The sequence below is a fragment of the Herpailurus yagouaroundi genome, unplaced genomic scaffold (genome assembly GCF_014898765.1).
Source record: "Herpailurus yagouaroundi ecotype Mexico unplaced genomic scaffold, PumYag 195, whole genome shotgun sequence".
Taxonomy (NCBI): Eukaryota; Metazoa; Chordata; class Mammalia; order Carnivora; family Felidae; genus Herpailurus; species Herpailurus yagouaroundi.
In genome coordinates, this window is record NW_024412426.1 from 5545855 (window position 1) to 5568012 (window position 22158).

General features: G+C 42.7%; 1 protein-coding gene across 7 annotated transcripts in view; it reads left to right on the forward strand.

Annotated features, from left to right (window-relative positions):
- Positions 1-21129, forward strand: part of PROX1 (prospero homeobox 1) — a 52985-nt gene extending 31856 nt beyond the window's left edge. For 6 of the 7 annotated variants that reach the window (XM_040446448.1, XM_040446452.1, XM_040446449.1 and 3 more), the window contains one exon: positions 15459-21129. In XM_040446448.1, coding sequence (XP_040302382.1) covers positions 15459-15647 — 189 coding nt within the window. In that variant the 3' untranslated portion in view covers positions 15648-21129. The remainder of the gene's footprint in view (positions 1-15458) is intronic. The other variant, XM_040446454.1, reaches the window with a different exon arrangement.
- Positions 21130-22158: the final 1029 nt, after the last annotated feature.

Consider the following 22158-nt stretch of genomic DNA (forward strand, 5'->3'; position numbering starts at 1 on the left):
CCCGCCTTCTGCTTCCCTTTATTCAGCCCTTTTCCACCAGTCTAACACTCTCTTCAGCTTTTCAGCTGTCTGCTGCCCCGTCAGGAGTAACTTGGGTTGCACGGGAAACACCCACCAATGGTGGGGCCGAGCCCGACCTCAGGATTTGAGAGACAGCTAGAGACAGAGAGGTGGGTAACTGCCTGCGTCCCCGGCCTCAGGGCAGCAGCCGCCGTGGGCCGTGGCGCGTCCTCCCTGTGTGTGTATTACAGGGCCCCCCCCCTCCCCTGTCACCTTGTGTACAGTCTGGTCTGTGACACTGATGGTGATTATGTCCTTATTTTGCTCTGGGGGCCCCGGCACATGTGCAGAGCCCCAGCACATCTTCTTTGTTGTGCTGGCAAGCGTCCCACACCACAAATGCTTCATTAGCCCTGCTGCTGGCCTCCTTGCCAGACGCGAGTGCCCAAATCCAGGCTTCTTTCTGCTCCGTTCTTTTGTGTAGCTGATGATCATGTATTCATCTTCCCGGTTCTTCCCATTTTCCTCGACTTCTGAACTCCAGATGTCCCAGCTTTCTTGCCCAAATCACTCTGCAGGCTACAAAGAGAAACGGGGTGACTCTACCCCTTAACCCATCCCCGCCCCTTGCCACCTTCCTACTTTTCCATTCCCCAAGTGAACAGTGACTTGGAATGGCTCCCCAACGTGAGGACTCACATTTTCAAACTTGGAATTTGAATAGATGCCCAGGGACAGCCCCCACTCTGTGACGGTAGGTAGATAGGGTTGGGGTTAGGAGTTACTAGCTATTGCTTATTGGACGAATGCCTTTCTCCTCCATCCCCACCCCTTTCCTCCCCTTGGTTCCTTCATTTGCCACATTTTATCAATTTTTAGAAAGCAGTCTAAAACGTGAGTACAGAAAAGGTTCTTCATGCTTCGCTGTGCGTGTTACAGTTGTCTGAAGGTTCTCTTTCTCTGAATGGAATCTTCATCCCCTTTCTACCCCCTACCGAAGTCCCCTGCCTCCTTCCGTGGCCCTAACCTCCCCAGCCCCCGACAATGACCTATTATTAGATATTTAAAGTGATTAACACTTGGCTCTTTGGGAAAGGAGCTAAAGCTTTTCTCTTAAGTTTTGTTCTGTATATTTCACAGAACCATGGCATTTGTTCAGGTGTGCGGGTTTTTCTATTAACTGTGGGAAATTTCAGAGTTCAATACCTTGGGCTGTGATAGGTGCTACATAATCAGGGACGTTTAATTTCCCCTTAAGTTTGAATTCATTGGTCTGTGTTAGCATACAATGAGTAGCTTCCCCAGGGGAGAGTTTCACCAGTTTTTATCCCCCCAACCACGGCAACAGAAGATGTTTTAATGTCTCTATCTTTGAGCAAAGCATAGATTTTTTGGTTTGTTTTCAGGATTAAGTTCATATTTTTATGGGAATCACAGACATTAGGACAAAGACATTGGTGAGGAATAAAGAAAACTCCCTCCAAGGAATGAGTTGTCGTATTGTACCAGGTCCGAAAGCTTTGCAGTCACGGAGCCCCGTTCGGAATTTTAGGAATAACCTGTCTGGCAAAGGGAAGGGAAGAGAGGTGGTCGCGTCAGGAGGCCACCCAGCCCCAGGCGGGAAGACTGTGAGGAGGGGCTGGTACCTGTCATTGATGGACTCGTTTTCAAAAGACTCAGGATATCCCTAGAACATTCCCAACCTTCCATTATTACCTCATTATGGTTTTTTTTTTTTTAATTTTTTTTTAACGTTTTTTATTTATTTTTGGGACAGAGAAAGACAGAGCATGAACGGGGGAGGGGCAGAGAGAGAGGGAGACACAGAATCGGAAACAGGCTCCAGGCTCTGAGCCATCAGCCCAGAGCCCGACGCGGGGCTCGAACTCCCGGACCGCGAGATCGTGACCTGGCTGAAGTCGGATGCTTAACCGACTGCGCCACCCAGGCGCCCCTACCTCATTATGGTTTTATCACCCATAGGTTTATTTAAGCCTTTTTCAAACCTAACTGCATTCTCAGAGGATACCACTCCTCAAGATGACAATTCTCTAAATTTATTACCTGCTATGAAAATTGTGTCTTCTTTTTATGGCTCTTGAAGTCATTTTCCTGGAACTCCAAAGGGATGGCCCTTGTTACGATATCCTGGGATTTGTGAACAGAACTGTAGCCACATTCTCCATTTCCTTTCTGATTTTATGGACTTTGATCATTCCTCCCTCTTAATCTTCATCTGTCCAGATTAAGGGGCTCTAACCCTTTTTGAAAGTCTAATCTCAGACAGTCCGTGGGCCACCCCTGATCCTTTTAGCTGCCCTTCTGTGATGCGCTTCTGGCATGACTGTGACTTCGTGAGGGACAGCGCAGTACCCGGCCAAGGGGACAGAAATCCAGCTGTGGGCCACCACGCCACGCTTTGGTGATGATAACTCTCTCACACACACCCAATGCGATTTGCTTGGACTGTCCCAAAAGTTTATCCTCGGAAGTTGGATTTCTTGAGGAGCTTCTCAGTTAGCACTTTTTGGTTAAAATGATCCCATGAGACCAATTTATGAGACGCTTGGCAACAATTCTGGCAGATCTTAATGTGTCCACGGGACATATCCGGCCAGATGAAAAATGGGCAGACCCGCCCTACTGTCTGGATGTTTTCGGTGTTTTTGTTGAAAAAGTATCGGAGTGTTTGATATCGGGAAGATGTGGCCTTAGTCTTGGGTTTGAGCCTATAACAATGATAACTACAGCAAGAAAGCTCTGGTCTCTAAATTATTCTCAGGCAGGAAACAAAATGGTCACTTACAAGTAGGTGTTATTTTATACAAATAAAAGCATCACCTTGAAATCTGAAAAAGGAAATCCTTTGGGGAGTCTTTGCCATGTCCGTGGTCCTGAACTGATTATAATAGAGTAGAGCCTCACGAACAGCATGCATCCTGGAACCGGTTCCTGGGATCAAAACCCAGCTCTGCCACTTTCTAGCATTGAAACCTTGGCAAATGTCTTACCCGCGCTCTGTGCCTCAGTCTCCTCATCTATAAAATGGGGGAAATGATAGCAAGTATCTCACCGAGTGGTCTTGAGAATTAAATGAATATGCACGAATATATTAGCCCACAGTAAGTGCGTATAAGCATTTGCTTTTATTAATTCCTAGAGCCAAGTAAAAGTTACCTTGTTGCCGTTATCAGTAGCTCCACGGTTGCGCCATTTCCCGCTGACCCTAAATAGGCAAACAAACAAATGAGCGGAAGAGGCAGTTCTCATCAGAATTGGGACAAAGAGTCAATGCAAAACTGGTTTTAAAAACAGAAAGTGATTCTTCCTGCCCCAAGTGTGGCTGTAAAGGTGACACCAGCCTGGCACAGCTCCAGGATTCTGGAGTCATGGGTTCTAGATGAGAAGAGCAGCGATGGGGTGATGGGGTCTGGGGGAGGGAACCCTGGATCGGAGGGTCTAGTTCGGGCAACACCTGTCTATTTTGGGCTCCACTCTGCTCACCTGTAAAGTGATACGATTAAACACGGAGCTTTGTTCTCTCTCTGAAATTCTGTGATTCTAGAATAAAGACATTCTGCATTCTCTCAATAAATCCTGGGCATGATGCAAAGCTTTAAGCAGTGATTGCGGAGCCCCTAGGAATCCAGATGGTGTCCATGTGGGGCCACTTCCACCCGTGTGGCTCTGCTGTGGCTTAATTATCTCAGCGAACATCTCTAGGGTGCCCATTTCAGTGTTCTCCCAAGGCCCTCTTCGCAGATCTAAATCTCAGCGGTGCCCTTGGAGACGTGGCAGCTCCCTCGCTGAGATTATAGGGACTAATTTTTTAAATTCATAAACATTTGTTGACTGAGTTGGCACTAGTCGTGATACTTGCTGCTCACTTTATTCGTTGTGTTGGCTAGGGCAGCCAAGCAATGAGGACATTCGTCCTTGAGGCCCTCGTGCAAGTGGGTTTTCTGGGAGATGGTATAGAACAGGACAACTAAGGGATTGTCTGTGTACCTGTTCCCGTACGTCTTCCTGTATGCCCGACATCGACCCAGACGGCTGGCATTTGTGATACGCATCAACCTCTGTTTAATCTACAACACCTCCCCTCACACAACTACCTTCCTTGCTAGGCTTGGCTGGTAATTTTTGCAAAGGCATTACCACCTTTTCTTTTAGGGACGCCCAACATGGTAACAGTCTCCATCAGGAAAGTCTTTTCCACTGGGGTTTTGTATGTGCTCATGTGTGTGGTTGACAGGTGGCAAATCTTCACACAAGTCATTTGGATAAGTGTTTTTTTTTTTTATCTTCCTCTGGTCGTAGTCCCCAACTTCCCTTTTTTTTGGGGGGGGGGGGCTACCGTAACATTTTAAAGTGAAATCTGGTTGTACAAGTGACTTTTCATAAAAGGTGACAATAACGTTGACTGAGAACAAGTGTGGGGGTTTGAGTGGTTCTAACGGTCGAGAAATAACCAGAAGTAGGTAGAAGAAGATGAGAGGCTTTGGTTTCAAGGCCGCTGCATTTCCTTTAATATAGAGACGATTTTCCAAGATGTATCATTGTCAGTGACCTGAAGGTACACAAGATCGTTTTTATGTAGACTCCTGTAAGTGCCTTTCAGCAGGGCCAAGGCAAGGGCCAATCCCCGACACCACCCTAAAACTCCCCACCGTGAATGTCACCTCAAGCCCAGTGAGCCGTTGACATGGGTGGAGGGGGCTCCCAGGGGCCCCAGGGGCCATTCTGGAATCTGTTTCTCCCCTTCTCCAAACTATTTACCTTTCTTGAAAAGGGAATTTCAAAGCCATTCACAAGCCCTCAGGTTGCTTTGAAATACAGCTCATCCTTAGTTTTGCAAAGGGTAATTGTGGAGGAGAGACCAACAGGATACTCTAGAAGCACAAAATAGAATTTGTCTGACAGAACAAAGATGTTTTGGGCAAAACCAAAAGATGGGACTGGAGTGTTTAATCCCAGTCCTTTCTCAGAGCAGCCCGGATATGATTTGGGATGCATCCTCTATTGTTAGCAGAGTGACAGGCTCTCCCAGGATCCGGTGTTCTTGGAAGCACTCTTTTGATGATCACCCACATCTCACAGTGCCTTTCCTGGTGCTCGCGGTGAGTGGTGCTGTTCTCATCGTCCTGCCTGAACTCTGCTTCCTAACAGTTTCTCCTTGGGCTCCTCCCTCACATGCTCCATCAGCAGGAATACAGGGCAACGCAGACCAGTTTCCATGTCAGCCTCGGCAAAGCTTAATTACGAAGATAAACCTGCCGTAGAAAACAATCACGTAATGCATTCTCGAACGAAACAGGAGTAACTGTGGATTATCTGTGCCCCAGCTTCCTTTTGTGCAATATTGGAGAGTTTATGTCTTGTTGTTTTTGGATAATCTCCCGTCCAAGAATGGCACCGAGCTTGGCCCTATTTATCTTACCACCTCACCCAGTAATTGTAGCAAAAGTTAAACTTTAAGCACTATCAGCCTGTCTTGAACTCAGACGCCAGTGGCACATAATTCGTGGGGCTGCCTTGAAGGGAAGTTAGTTAACACTGCACGGTGACTGGTACGCTGCTTATTTTGGGGTTTTTGTTTTGTTTTGTTTTTTTAATCTAAGTGTCGAGCTGATTCATTTGATGTGTTGTGAAGGAGGTACAGATCCCTCCGTCTCGTACGATCGAATATTTACTGGCAGGAAAGTTCCTCACGAGAAGCTCCCCATCAAGGCAGAGCAAGACTCAAGTCTTCCCGGTCCTTGACCATCTCCGGGCGTGGTTTAGCTCTGATCCCATAGACACGGGCAGCCTTCAGCGCATCTGCGGAATGGCGTGACTTTGCAGGTTGAATTTGGGTGAATCAATCCCAGCTACCCAGCGAGAACAAGGAGTGTGCTGATCCAGTGAGGCACACAGGATTAGTGAAGAATGAAGGCGCATTCAGGAGAAGGGTTAGCCCTCAAGTTTGGCTAAGAGCAGAGGTTGGCAGACTATTGGCGGATGGGCCAGATCTGGCCCGCGGCCTGTCTTTTATGACTCCAAGCTCAGAATGGTTTTTATATTTTTAAAAAGTTGTAAACAAGAAGAAGAACGTGCAACGGAGACAGAATGTGGCCCACAAAGCTTATGTGTTTACTCTCTAGCCCTTTTCAGAGAAAGATTGCCAACGGCTGGCTCAGGTTGTTTCACTCTTTTGGAGAATATGGACTCTCTCCTAGTCCTGGGGTCCCCAAACCCTCTGATTCTTTGACGAAATAGTCTCGCTCGAGCTCTTACCTGAAGAGCCTGCCAGCCGCATTATTCCAGCAGAAGGCTTCCAATTGTTTTTAAGGTCTAAGAGTCTTTTCATAGTGTCTGGGGGGGTGCCGAGACTGGGGAAAGTATTAGACTTTAGTTTTTAATACTTTGCCCCTGATTTTCTTTTTGGCGAATTTTATTCATTTGTTTGTTTTGTTTGTTAAAACGTGGAGAATCACTCTTTGAAACGTGTGCAGAGTTTGGGAAGGAAGGAGAATTGACTCCGTCACCAGAAATGACGTGACAATCATTGTGTTACCTGACACGTACATCGCCAAGACTTCCAGGCCATTTTCATCATATTCGGTGAACCACATTTCAGCCCCTCTGAACAATTGTTGCCAGTGTCATAGAGTTTCTTCTAAACTCTACCATAAGAGCTTATTATATAGTACCTCCTTTTCTTGGGATAGGGGAGAGATGGTTTTATTTATCTTGACATCTCTACGCAGCGTTACCGATGGAATGTTTACACCGTTTAAGAAGTACACACAAATTGTTAACAGGTAGAATAGATGTTAAGACATTCTTTTATTTTTATCACCGGAAGTCACAACTGCTCAAAACGCTCCATCCTAGCACATGCGTTGATAATCGTACGCTGTCTGTATCCGTACAGATGTTATCAACATCTTAAGGGTGTAGACATTTTATGGTGCATTCTGTATATTCTAAAGAGCACTTTGAAAAGAGAAAGACTCAAGTCAGGTGAGGAAACCAAGAAAAGACTCAGGGCATGCCTCCGTGCTTCCTTCAGGCTGCTGTCAGAGAGGTCCGCGTGAGGGTGATAGTCTGGAGTGGCCCCCCGCTGCCCGCGCTACAGACCAAAGCCCACGCGTGATGCTTTTTCGTGGCGTTCCTTTCTCCACTCAAGGCGGGCCCCTAACCTCCCTCCTTGCAGTTTCCACGTGACTGTTCCTTCTTTTTCTTGCATTCCCTCCAGTGGGCCATTTCTACCACGTCCCATCTTTTTTGCCCCTCCGCTGGCAGGTGTACGGACTGGTATGGCACTGGAGGATGACGGCAGGCGGTTTAACTTGGAAGCGTCCTGCCACAGGCTCAGTGTCCGTCCCTGCCGCGGCGACAGACGGAGAGACATGCTTTCCTTTTGCCACTTTTTCCGACGATCCCTGCCGCTCTTTCAGGCTGGCCTGGGGAAACCTGGGGGCCCTGGTGTCCATCCCCGCCCCCACCCCTCGCGCATTAACATGACATTGCGTGGCGAGCACAGAACCGGAGCGGCTCCCACCAGCTGAAACCTCTGATCCCAAGCCCACCAGAGAGTTTGGCTTTTGGATTTTGGCAAGAAGGCCTGTTGCCCATCAGGTCAGCATGAATAAAGATTTCTTTCTTCCTTTCTTTTTTAAAGTCAAGCGCCAACTGACACCTGCCCCCAAAGCTCCCTTTCTCAAGACACTTTAACCCTTTCTCCCAAGTACAATTTTTTGTGTTCAGAACGCGTGGGATTTGGTCTTACTTTTTTGCCTGGGAGACAACCAAGAAACCTACTGTCCATAAAATCTGAAAGCCACATCAATTCGAAGCCATCTTATCATTTTTAAAGTATGTTTGTCCAGCTTTGCAGTAGGAACAAGCAGACTGTTTGAAGGCCACATACTTTTCAAACCTTGGTTGCAACACGTTTGCCCCCGTTTTGAAACTGTCTTTATCTCGCCGAGAAAACGAAAATCTATTTGACAAAGTGGCACTCTGGCCAGTTTATCTTGCAATATGGCTTTAGCTCACTGAGTCTATTGATTTCCTTAAATTAATGTTTACAGAATGCTACTGAATTTTGCTCAACAGAACATTGTTCTTTTGAAGGTTTGTAAAAAAAAAAAAAATATGATACAGACTGTTACTGCTATGTGTTCCTTTGCTTAGAGGAAACATGGGGGGGGGTGTTTTTGTTTTATTGTCTTTTTGGGTTTTTTTTTTAAGGACAGCCTTGAACTATAGCCACTTCCTATAAGCATTTACTCTTCACATATTTAAGTAGCAAAACATGTTACTAGGAAGTGAGCCCACTCGTAGGCCTAAAACTGCATGATCACGCTGATCCAATCCTGTTAAGTTCCCTGAAAGATGAACGCCACTTGGAACATCAGAGTGAAAGAGACTTTAGTGTGAAGCCTGGTTGCTGCCATAGAACCTTCCTTTGCCTCATCAGGTATAACCCGGCAGACGTAGGCAAGTGGCTTCTCGACCAGTGCTCCCCAGATAATGCCAGGCCTTCCAAACGTAGGTGTGAGCAACCTCATAAAATTTAAACACCGCGTAGCCATTTGGTGGGAACTCTAAATACGACACCTTGTTCTTTGACCGCGGTGCTCAGTGATTAATTAAGGTACAAAACCTAATCTCTAGAGACGATTTAAAACCTGGCCTTCCCAGGGAAGCACCCAGGGCCCTGCAGCTCCTGATAGGGACTCAAGTCACAATCGTGACATGACTGGAACAAAACTTAGGAAATGCAGAGCAACTTTGTCAACTTGTTGACTCAGCCAGTAAAATTACTCAAGCAAACATCCTCAAGGCATCTTTCAAAATACTGCTTTGCGCACATTTATTAATCACAGTGGAACTCTTCCCAGTTATTGGATTCTTCCTTAAAGGTTCGAAGCACCACCTAACATCTGGGTGGTATTTTTTGCTCTCCAAAGCACATTCGTGTTTGCTTTCCTACCTAATGCTTCCCCACCATGACAGGGCTTTGGGACACAATCCCACAGCGCACCCTGGGCAGCATCCTGCACCCTGTCTGCCTTCAGGCCCAGTTAGTCCCCGGTCATACACACAGGATAAACGCGTGCACGACTGCAGGGGAGACCCTTAGTAACAGTGTCCTGTAACTGCATTTCAAAGCTCCGGGTTTCCTCCTCTGCCTCTGACAGAAAAATTCAGTACGAACAAGACAGCGGAGAGGAGCAGCCATAACGTATCTGTTCTTGCCTTTTCATCTGATAATCTCTGTGAGGAGTAACTAAAGCATCTGAGTTTATCCATTTAAGTCCACTCTGTCTGCAGTTTAAGTCCCCAGCTTGTGCCACTGCCGTCAGGAGCTATGTCTCTCCTTGATCAATATTTACTTAACAAACAGCGGGGATGGGAGAGTTTGTTTAGAGGAATCATGTGCACACCAGGGTGAATGAATGCTCGGGAAAGTACTTCAACTTTGTCTTCTTTCCTAGGACCTGTGTGTGTGTGTGTGTGTGTGTGTGTGTGTGTGCGCGTGTCTGTGTGTGTGTGCACATGTGCGTGTGTGTGCAGAGACCCTTTCTGTTTGTAGCTTCTCCAAAGACACTTAGAAGTCATCTAGAAAATGCCTCGCTGTGTATGATTAGTGTATTGTTTTATACTATAAGAGAACTCATGATGTAAATCCCAGCCCGAAGTTCGATTTTCCTTTTGTGCTCCTACCCAGGTTAAACATTTTGGAAAGGCTCTTGGGATGAACTAGATACACAAGCATCTTCCTTTGACCCCTTTGATAAGTGGGAGGGAAGAAAATGCAGATGGAAACAGTGAAAGGGGTTTGACAAGGCAACTCTATGTATTTCTGATGGCATTACTTTTTTTTTTTTTTTAAGTTTTGTACAAAGCCCAAGGAGAAAAGTGGCTCTCCAGATTTCCAAAGCTGCTTACCCAGCTTTTGGAATTAGATGTGTCTAACGCTAATAACAAGTATGAATACTGCGGTGTTCAAGTGTAGAGAGCATTATTCTTTCAACTTCACTGAAACAATTGCTTGAAGGCTCAAGTCAGTGTCTTCAATGCGGTTGACTTGGAGGCATCTGGGTCTAGTTTGAGGGGTTTTGTTTCTGTGCGGGTAGAGGCTGGGGGAGTTATTTATTTATTTGATTTTGTGAATTGGAGTTGTAAAGCCATCTGAAATATTCATGCAGAATTGTCTGAGAAGCCCGTTTCTGTTTTATTTACTGCACAGTAGAACAGCCACAGTGGATTAGTTCTACAATACCCGTAACAAAAGCCCAACAGCTGATGCATGTGATGTTAGGAGGTGACAAAACAGTTAAAGTATGCTGCTGGCTACAGGCAAGCAGTCAGCAGATGCAGACAAAAGGGTTTGTGACAAGAATAACTCTCTCTCCAAGGCGAGCAGTGAAGAGTATCCAAAATACCAGTACCCTTTTCTCCTTGACATTGTCTTCTTACAGTCAGCATTTTATTGCCCTTTTATAGTATTAAAAAAAAAAAAATGGAGGAGGAAGAAGAGAGAAAACCCACACACAAACTAATTCACCAAAATACTAGCCAGGATTTTACTTTTCCATCCCTTAAATACTCCTGCCCATGCATAGGTTTCCTTTTACATTTCCCAGTCAGAGTAAGTTGGGGGAAAAAAAAAAAAAAAAAAAAAAACTAGTTGAAAAGATGATCTCCCTTGATAAGATTGTGATCTATTGATAACCTTGATAAGCCATTTGAGCCTTTGGCCATGGGGGAGGGGCTGGGGAGAGAGCACCATGCCTGGTTTGTTTTCTGTCCGTTTCAGCGCAGATCATCTCACTGCTGAAATCAGGCCAGTGGACCGATTTTTAAAGGGGATCGAGGATGGAGAGGCATCCGTGGGGAGCTGTGCGAGGGACCAGGCTCAGGTCCCCTGCTGAAGGCCAAGGGATGAGCTTGGGGATATTTCAGAGGTGTGAAAAATCAGCTTCTCTCGTCTCCAGAAAATAAGAGAGGCTGTCTTCTTTTTAACCTTTGTAATTCCCTTTCTATTCTCTGTGACATTCATTCAGCTGCCAAGAGCGTTTGGCAAGGTTTGGGCCAGCGAGCACACTTGCAGTGACCACTAACCTTGGTATGTCCTGACACTTATGATGAGTGTCTGCAGGACACAGAAGGCAGGCAGCCTGCTCTGTCAGGCTTTTATTATGTACTGCAGAGGCTAGGGACAGTCAGTTTAATAAAACAAATCATCCTTGAAGGTAAAGCAACTGGGAAGAGGAGGAGGAAGACAGGGGGAAAATGTGTCTTTGCCACTCACTCTGAGAAAGGAAAAAAACAAAACAAAACAAAACAAAACAACCACCACCACCCAGCAAAACAGCCGTTCACCCAACATACCGTGAGTGCGCGTGAGTGCGTGCGCCTGGGTGCGTGTGTGCGCGCACGCGCAACCCGGGCACAGCTGGAGCAGGTTGGAAAACATCCTCCCGATTTCCCCATTTCATCAAAGCCCATAAGGCCCTTGTTTGCTCTGAGGAGACTCAAGTACAAACAATTGTGATGAAATTGGTAGATGCTGGTAGCCAGCCCCCTTCAAATTTTTAAGTGCCTTCAAGTACCTCCTCGCAATTATATTCTCCTCCAAATATCAAGGCAAGGAGAGGCAAGACCATTTGGGGTGAGGTTCCTATATTGGGATGCCTTTGTATCAGGCAAACTTTCCATTCTCCTCTCCTGAAGAACACTCGGCACCAGCAGCTCTCACAATAGCCTCGGAGTTGCAGCCAGAGTCTTTGGAAGCCTTTTGTTTTTCCCCTGTGGCATGTCCAAAGGCATGGCCTTCCCTCCCCCCTCCCAGCAGCCTGCATTGTCTTGCATTCCAGGGGCTTGATTGACTGTTACCACCTGATGCTGAGGAGAGACTCTGGGGTTCATTCTGCAGATTGTTGGGTTCTATTAAAAGAAACCTAGATAAGGGATTACTTGTCACTAAGGGATTTTCTGCAGATGTTTGTTAGTGATTGGAAATCCATTAGGTGTGAAGAGGTACAGAAAAATATGGCAACATCATTCTCCTAAGCCCGAATTCTAAGATAGTCGCCCCCCCCCCCCCAAGTCAGAAAGGACCCCCCTCTTACTCTGTTAAATGGAGCTGGGGAAAGTTTTGAAGCAGAAAGGTAAAGGTCTCTTCTCTCATGGGTGGTATTTCTACCTGTGGATGGAACTCCTTGACCACTCTCTCAAAAGATCAGTTGTTACTCATCAGTTTACCTCTCTGGAGCCACCAAAAAAGATTCATTGCTCTAGTATTAGAGGATTTCTCATTATCAACTGCTTTAAACCAGCCCAATCCGTTGTAGGAGTTATTGCTTCAAAGTAAGCACTAAATTAGCAAACCATTCCATTTGTTCCAAAAGTATTTATCCCTTCTCAAACATAAACTAATAACCCAAGTCTCCCCCTGGGAATCCTTTGTACCATTCACATTTATTTTGAAGTTACCAGCTCTTCGTGATTTTTCTCAGTCACAGATCCACAGCTTGTCAAGGTTTTGATGCCTCATCTAAATAGAAGTTACTGAAAAGGCACTAAGCAGGAGCCAGCATGGTTTAATGATAAGACACCTGGACATGTTATTTCACATGAGTCTCCTCTCATAATTTAGTCATCTTGTAGAGTCTCGTTTCTTTGTCTAGAAAATGAGTTTTGAGATCTAGTCCAACTCTTTAAATGCTATCTTTCTTCATTGTTATTTTAAAACTTCTTTTTTTTTTTAAATATTGAGGGAGAAGGTAAGTGTGACTCTAGAGTAATATGGATTAAAGTAGAAGGCAAGTTCTCAATATGAAAGACTAAGCATTATGGGGGAGACAAACAATAGAAACCATGGCTCTTTATCTAAAGACATCTTGCGATAAATTCATTACTTAAACAACACAAGGCATAAATACAAAAGATGGGAGAGGACAGCCCAAGATGGCTACCAAAAGAAATGAATGTTTCAAACAAGATAAAAACTCACTAAAAACCATTAACAAGCATGGCGGATGATAACGATAGGGTGGAATCCACGTGCTCCCCCAGAGAAGTTCCTTCGATTTGTTCTCAGGCAAACCCTAGAACTACGCTTCCCTCCCTCCTGTAGTGCTGATGCTGTTCTAGATGTATCTCTGTCCTCTGACGGTCTCCAGCAATACCTCTTGGCCCCCGGTGCCCCAGCCCTCCTGTGGGGCCCTTGGTGTGGAGGGGCTTCTGGCCTTCTCTGACTTCATCTGTAAAGGACATACCCACTGTCCTTTACAGCTCTCATGCTATGGTGAGTCTCCCAAGTGTTGGAGGAACATAGATCTTTGTCATGCCTCTGTTGCCAATGGCCGGGAAAACCACGCTTCTTGAAATGTTTATTTTAATAAATGCCTATGATTATGTTTCTGTAGCATTTGGCTAACAGCTCCCAAACCAAGTAGTTAGAGTGTGTAGTTGTACTGCCTCGCCGTTCTCCAGCCAAATTCCCTCCCTCAGAAATGCCCATCTGATAAAATGTGAAGGATTATCTTTGAGGGAAGAGAGGAGAGTACTCCAAAAGGCTGCCTAATGACCTTTTATTTAGTGCGAGGTGAGTTGGAGAGCTAATCTTTCCTCCAGGCTCTTCCTGTTCCACAAATACAAATGTATCTTCGGGGGTTTTGGGGAGAAATCGCCAACGTTCTCTAGAAAATCCAGATGAATTCTCATCGGGGAAAGGCCATTGGGGTGTATGAGTTTGCCCATCCATGGAGCACAGGGCGGTATTTGGATGATCTGGGGGAGCTATGTCCTGAGAAACTGGCCAGGACATAGTGTATGTCTTTGGAAGGGGATACTCAAAATTTTCACTTTTTCTAGACTCCGATAGACCCCAGATGGGGTCCCTTCTTTTTCTGGGGAATTACTAGTTTTCTTTACAGAAGACGAGTGACTGACCACTGGAAGGAGTGAACTTCTTTGTCCAATTTTAAATGTATCAAACAGGGATGCCTGGTGATCATTTTCGTTATCTTTAATAGTTACTCTCATTTTAAAATGGTCTATTGTACAAATTGAGAAAAGGTGGGGAGGAAGAGATCATATATGTTCAACATGACACTACCTCCCTTGGACTTTGGTTAAGAGGCATACGTGAACTGAGATGAAAATCTTTCACTTCTTACGTATGTGTGGACAGACTTGTCCACACATACAACTACAGTGCATTTACTTCCTCATATGTCTGCTCTTGCTGTTAAATAAAACATTACTAACGTATAAGTACCCCCACTAAAAGAAATCTACTGAGTGTCAGTGTGTACTTGGAAAATTATGAGTTCACCGAATGGTTCTGCAAATCCTTTATCTTGGTGTGGATGCTTTACCTTGAGTAACTGACAAAGAATACTAAGTACGTCAATAGCTACCGTTTTCTTGGACAAGAGGTCAGACTATGAAATAAGCAATTAAGAACACGGGCACACACACCCATGCACATTTCTACTAAGTTACTCTGGAAGAAAAGGATAAACAAATAGGGGTTCTGAAAAGAACATTTGGAGAATGTTTATCTTAGAGTATAAGGGCTTTGAAAAATTACCTTGATCTCTCTGAGCCTCAGTTTTCTCCACTGTAAAAAAAGAGGATAATGACACCTTATAGAGATGTTGGGAGAATTGAATGGCATCATTCACACTCAGTACACAACACAGCGCCTGACACGTAATGAGCACCCCAAAAATGTTAGCTTTCGTTACTATTATCAGCTGCATAAATCACTGTCGTGGGACAATTCTAATCTCAAAGTAAAGTACTTTCTGATGTAGAATTTTAGGAGTCACTAAAACTTTGTATTTGGAGATTCAGCGTTAGTGTCATTATCTCATTCCTTTCTGTATGCAGAGTACTTTGTGATGCATATTGCTCTCATATCCAATTCAGCAGGTGAGTCAATAACCCTCCACTTATGCAGGAAACAAATTCTAGGTTTTCTTCCTTTGGGGGGGGGGGTTCGTTTCTATCAAAGGCCAATTATTTCTTACCCTGCTTTTGGGAACACGTTTTGTTTTCACAATGGGAATCAAAGAGAAATAGGATTGAAGTTCTGAAAGATTAGCTGGAAACTTGCACCTGGAATACACCTGTTTACGAAGTGGGGAATCCCAACAGTGCGTGTCCCCTTTTCTCACCCAGATATTCAGAAGGGGACCCTAGTTTTTCAGTATGTCTGCGTGGATCTTTTGCACGAGTCCCTTTCTAAAACTTCGCAAAGCTGTCAACCCCACATTACAATGCTACTATATATAACAAATTTACATAAGAGAATAGAGGCCGGCCATTTTTAGCAAATGCAGGTGCCGTGTAAGCCCCTTCCTGAAAGAAAGAACTTAGCTCAGTTTCCTTTGAAGAACTGGAGACTTGAAACTGAAAACTTTATTAATGCCATTGTCTCCTTGTATCAGCAGGTTCCAGAGAGATTCCTGGAAGTTGCGCAGATCACATTACGAGAGTTTTTCAATGCCATTATCGCAGGCAAAGATGTTGATCCTTCCTGGAAGAAGGCCATATACAAGGTCATCTGCAAGCTGGATAGTGAAGTCCCCGAGATTTTCAAATCCCCGAACTGCCTACAAGAGCTGCTTCATGAGTAGAAATTTCAACAACTCTTTTCGAATGTATGAATAGTAGCAGTCCCCTTTGGATGTCCACGTTGTACGTGTCTAGATTTTGATTTCATATATATGTGTATGGGAGGCATGGATGTGTTATGAAATCAGCTGGTAATTCCCCCTTATCATCTTTCGCCCATTTCCTTTCGTTTTCCATTGCAAGGGGATGGTTATTTTTCCTTCTGTCTTTAGTTTACTTTTGCCCAAAGCCCTTAACATTTGGAGACTTAAAAATAGGGTTAATTTTCAGGGAAAAAGAATGTTGATGTGTGTAAAATCTATATTAGCAAGGAAAGGCATTTCAAAGGTGCCTCTGCTCGATTGATGGTTTATCGCAAATGGCAGTTGGTGGAGGGAGGCCCGTGACACAGGACCGCTCTCCAAACGGTGGGGTGTCTCTTGTTTTTACTGCTAAGAAGGCCAGAAAACTCAACGAGACCACTACATAAACTTAAATATTTTGTTTGGTTGGAACTCCGTACGTAGCTTTTTATCACACGTTGAAAAACAATGCCAGCGGCAGGTAAACAGCTCACTTTTCAAAAGTTACCCCGAAAGGCCAAATTTCAAAAAGGAAAATAATCTCTATCAAGCTTTTCCAAGGAAAAGCGGCAAAGAGCCCAAGCTAGGGCCAGTTTCTTACGGAGGCAAAGCAGTTTTACACAAAACTGACTCTTTCATAATGAGACTAGGAATTTGTACACGGTGTTCAAATTACCTCTCTAAATTTTACAGCAGGCTCTTCATCATCAGCGAGTATATATCATTCTTCATAGAGAAAAAAAACCCTAGAGCATCATTTTCTATTGTTCACTTCAGATATTAAGAGGCACATACGTTTCAAATGTACTCTTTGCTCAACTTCGTTGATGTGCTTCGAAGGATTATAATTTCTGCTGAATATTTGACACGCTTTTCAAGAAAACACTATTTTCTGAATACCTTTCTATAGCAAGGAATAAAGGACATCCCAAGTTGACCCGTACAATTCCTGCCTGCATTAGAAGCTCGTTGGCTGACTTGATCTTCACCTCTGGAGAGGAGCACGTGTGAGAATGACCCATTTTCATATACAATTCCACAGTACCCTGATGGATCTTCAGAGCGGTGACAGTCTAATTAAGTGTTTCTTCATTTTAGGTACAACATTTTAAAGCAACTGATAAAGTCTCTTCTAATTCAGAAGCTAGTACTGACCAAAATGTGCGAACAGTGTATGGATGGCATAGGAAGGTTTGGGGTTAACCCAAAAGACACAATTTCAGCATACATAAGAAAGCTAGCTGCTATTTTATGCTTTCTTCAATGGTTCTCCTCTTTTTCCTTTTTCAATTTTTTTCCAGTTTTTCAAAGGTGTACAGTGTCCCATGCTTGCTTTTAAAAAGTCGTATGGCATTCACGCTTGTTTTTTCAGATGGGTTTTGTGTACAGATGCAGTAAGAATTCCTTGTTCATCCTAACAGGCTTTTCTAAGCCCCCCTCCCCGCCCCCCCCTCTGTAAGTCATTTGATACGCACTTAAAATGACACAGGAACAAACCTGGTATTTAGATTATAGAGAACACAAATACCATTTTTCCTTAATTTTTATAAAAACCACCTTTGACTTTGGAGAAATGCAGGTTGGCCCATGTGACTAACTAGCTGACCCAATCGCCGCAATTTAACATCATTTATAAATTCTGCTGATGGACAGGAATGTATGGAGGCAATTATTGTCAGCACAAAGCCTTAAAACCTGCTGACTTTAAATTAAACGGCACAGTCCTATGATGCCCCTGCATCATTCAGGAGGCTAACAGGCTCACACAGTGTGGACGGAGTGCAGCAAACACAGGCAGGAGCGCCCCTGGCTTCACTCTGCACCCCACAGCCAAATGCATCATCCGACTCGTGTCCCCCTACATAACGCACACAGAGCCATCAGATCCAATTTGTTCTTGTTCCGGCTTTGCCTGGGGGTGGAAAAAAAAACGTGTTCGGATAATCATTACATTGGAATAAAATGCAAACCAAAAAAAAAAAAAAAAAAAAAAAAGAAAGAAAATCGAATCGGCACAAAGTAGGGAAGCAATCTCAACTTGTGGTCACACTCTTTTGCCTTCCTTCATGTGAAAGAGTATGAATTCATTGTTCACGTCATTACACACCCGGGTCTTTGCTGTTCCATGTAATTCGTATCAACATTGTGTTGCCATTCGCAAGGTAGAAGGCAAAACCGTAGGGTATTCACCTATGTAGACAGATTGCGAGTATCTTCTGATCTGGGGCAAATTCGGTATTGATTCCAGACTTCTTTGGATCTTTCGTATTATTTTCCCCTGCCTTTCTAATTTAAATAGGCAAATTAAGCAAAAGTGTGTGTTCACAACCAATGTTGATTGTGCTTATCTATGATAACATCCGCTCAATGTTCACTGAGGCGTAGAAATTATTTCAGAGTAGAAATTGCTTGAGGATAAACTCATCTCTCTGTTCTGGAAACAGAACTCGATCACTTTTGTTTTTAGGTGGTTTTTCCTCTTTTACGATCGTAAAATCCTGTGCCTCCCAGTGCATTGGAAAGTGACAAAAGCCTGTCTCTCAAAACTCCTATTGAACAATTTTGGGGTTTTTCTTTTCTGTTTTTGTTTTTGTTTGTTTGTTTGTTTTAAATCACCATCTTTCAAATCTCAGCTCAACTCTCACCAAGTGAAAAAAAATTGGCTACTTGGGAGAAAGTTAACTTTCTACGAAGGTGGGAGGGTGAAGGATGAGGGACAGTTTACATAGGAAAAAAAAGTCTAAAGTGCATGTTGAAATACCACATTTCCAGTTATTTTCTGCTAACCCGAAATTATTTTTGCATATACACTTGAGGTTATAGTCTGTGCCTAGACCTAAAATGCACCAGCGGGGGGATTTTTAAAAATCCTTCAAAAATACCAGTTTTTTCCCACAAGTACAATTGTTCTTGTGCCTTCTGTGGCTTTGGATTTCATCTTTTTTGACTTTATTTCCAATTACTACAGCTGCAATAAACACTAGATTTTTTTTCTGGCTGTTTGACATAACGTTGATAGCTATGCATATTTTGTGTCTTTTTAAAACAAAGCGGGAGAATACGTTTTTGAAGAAGAGAATTTTTAGAACAGTTTGATACCGCAAATTATTTTTTCTTCAATTGTTTGAGCAGCATCCGAGTTTTGAAAATTCTTGTAGAAGCCAATTTTTTGTAACTGTGGTGCAAATCTTGTGTTTTCTTAGCCTAATGAAAAGTAGTATAGAAGCAATATTTCATACCATGTGCTATATATGTGTGTGCGGGTGGGTAAACGTAAACACACGCACACATATACACACATGTAAAAATATACATATATATATGCGTGTGAGGTGGAAAGCTTACCTTTTCCTATCTAGATTTAAGGACCTATTTTAGACATTTGTTACGTTTTGTGAAAAGAATGTTCTATTTGCAACAACAAAACATTTAATTCTTACTGTATCTCTGGCTGTTTAAGGAGGACGTTTCGCATTAAATGGTAAAACCACTTGGAACATGGTAGGATGTAGTCATTATTTAAGGAAACGTTCACCCACATATTCCTGAAGTTTGCTTTGTGCCTCCGAGTATTATTTAATTAAAGTGTTTTATGTTTGCAGAATCTTTGTTGCTGTGCTAGGGATGTGGGTGAATATTGTTTTTAAAAATTGTAAAAAACAACAAAAAAAGCAAAACAAAAACACTAAAGCAAGAGGGGAACTTTTATAAAGCAATGTAAATATTTAACCTCATGGCTGTGGTTACGTAAGACATGAGATTTTAATAAATAACTACATTCTCACAACATCTGTTGAATTTATTAGGAACACTACAGTGACTGTATAGACAGTTGAAAGCATTCTTGAAAATCCTGCTCTCTACTTTTAAAAGATAACAGTCTCTTTCATCAGATGTCAAGGGCAAGGGTAATGCAGTTTCTGTAAATTTATGAAATTTCTTTTTATGTACATGAAAACAGTAAGTAACCCCCAACACACACACACACACACACACACACACACACACACACACACACAGGTTAATACTAAGTCAGAAAGCTGAAGATGTGGGGGCTTTAAAAATAGGCTGTCCCTCAGAAGCAATCATAAATTCATCAAAGAAAAAGTGGTTTACAGACTCCCTGAAAGCTGTACATGTGAGGACAGAGCAAAATCTCTTTGCCATGTATATTATAGAATATTCATTGGTGTGAATAGTACAAATGTTTCCTTCTGGTACAAAACTCTGTGTTTGCAAATTACAAGAAGCATTGTTTTCAAAAAGCTCCCCTTAAAAGAATGTAACTGATTTATATGAGTAAGCAGTTACTGTATTGCACTTAAATGTGATGTTGAAGGAAATGCAGTTTTGTTTTCTGTCGATCTGTTGGTTGTAAACCATCTTAAAAAACTAAAGCTAAAATGTTCATATTCAGAGCTGGGATCAAAACTGGCATTTAACCTTTGCATCTTCTTATAATTATCCTTCTAAGAATATAACAGGATCTGGAAGCCTCTGGACTTTGAGTCATTCAACGGAGCCCTCTCTCAAATCGGATACCCCCTAAAATGCACAAACGTGAGCGGAAAAGGCAAACAGACTGGCCCTCTTTTGTGAAAATGCATTCATTCTGTATTTTAAAAATATTTGAATCCTCTACGTGGGAGGAAAAGGCATTTTGAAATTGCATATTACCACTTCAAAATTAGAATTAGAACAACAACGTATTTGGGGTTGGTCTCAGAGCTACCTAGAAAAATCCAAGGTCATAGTTTCTCCCAATGTCGTCCCAGCCATTTTTCATATGTATATAGTATAAACCGTGACAAAACACTGCCTTTCTATTATTTAGCAATATGTTGTAAATAGCATTATTAAGCTCTTTTTTTTTGTAATAAAGACCCTTTGATTTGAATATAGTACAATAACTGAACTGATAAAGTCAATTTTTGATTTTTTTTTTTTAGCTAGAGGCAATTTCAATTGTGGATTTTTGTTGTTGTCTATTGTTCTGAAGACTTTGCATAATTTATTGGTTTAATTTATCCTAATTTATTTGATGAAGGTGTACAATTTTGTATTACCAAGGATGTACTGTAATATTAATTGATATGATAAAAAAATGAGACTCCCTGTCCATATTAAAAAGAAAATAAAAAGGTGCAGTAGACAATTGATTTTAAAGTAAAAGTACAAAAATTTAGTTTGGCAGCTACTAAATTTTAAAACAGAAAAAAGTTGTTGGGGGTGGGTGGGTAGGGGGTTTTACTTTGTGTGTTTTAAGCTTTTGTATACTCTCCAAACTTTTACCTTTTGCTTTGTACCACTTAAAGGATACAGTAGTCCAATTGCCTTGTGTGCCTTTCATCTTCTCTTAAACTGAATGTATGTGCAGTATATATGCAAGCTTGTGCAAAATAAAATATACATTACAAGCTCAGTGCCGTTTGATTTTTTTTTAATTTTTTTTTTTTTTTTTTTTTTTTTTTTTTGAGAGAGAGATTGACAGAGTGTGAGCACGGGAGGGGCAGAGAGAGAGGGAGACGCAGAATCCGAAGCAGGCTCCAGGCTCTGAGCTGTCAGCACAGAACCTGATGTGGGGCTCGAACCCACAAACCACGAGATCGTGACCTGAGCCGAAGTCGGATGCTCAACCAAGCACCCCTGATTTGGTTTTTAAACATGTGACATTTAACTTTTGGACCTGCGTCTCATTGGAGGACAACAGGCAAGTTGTGACTAATATCAATTATGGAGCTTTGCTTTCGTTAAAATGCTTAATTACACAAGCCTCACATGAATGCACACGACTCCTAGCAATGATTTTTTGACTTGAGACTATTGTAGTAATTGATTAGATCTCTTTTTAAATCTATCTATTCTCACAGATTTAACTTTACTTAGCCCTCAAAATTTTTAAATGATAAAAGCTTTGGCTCAAAACAATGTTGGGAGCTCAATTTAATTCACCAACTGCAAATGTCTGATGATTCTCAGAACAAGGGGACATGTTCCCTAAAGTCAAAGAATGGCAAATATATCACTGAAATAAGTGGAATGAGAGCTCGTATTGTTTCTACTCTGGTTGGACTCAGAACTAAGTACTAATGTAAATTTTCCAAAACCTTTCTAGAATGTTCCTTCAGACATGATGACTGGCAGCACATTTCATACTAAGAACACTGGTCTGTGGCTTTTGAAAATTTCCTTCATCTCTTTCGCTTCGGTTTAAAATCCTGTCTCTTTTATCCTTGAATCAGGAGCATGAAGAATTAGCAAAAATCCTTTACCTCCTCGAAACTGACTCTATTATATATCATTCACAGCTGCACCTCCCTTTCTGGCTTCCATATTATCGTAGACTGAGTCTTCTTAATCTCCGATTTCATTTACTTTCACTTGAATGATGAAATTCTATTTTGACCCTGTTCACACGAAGATGCTTAGAATCAATGCAATATCAAAACTA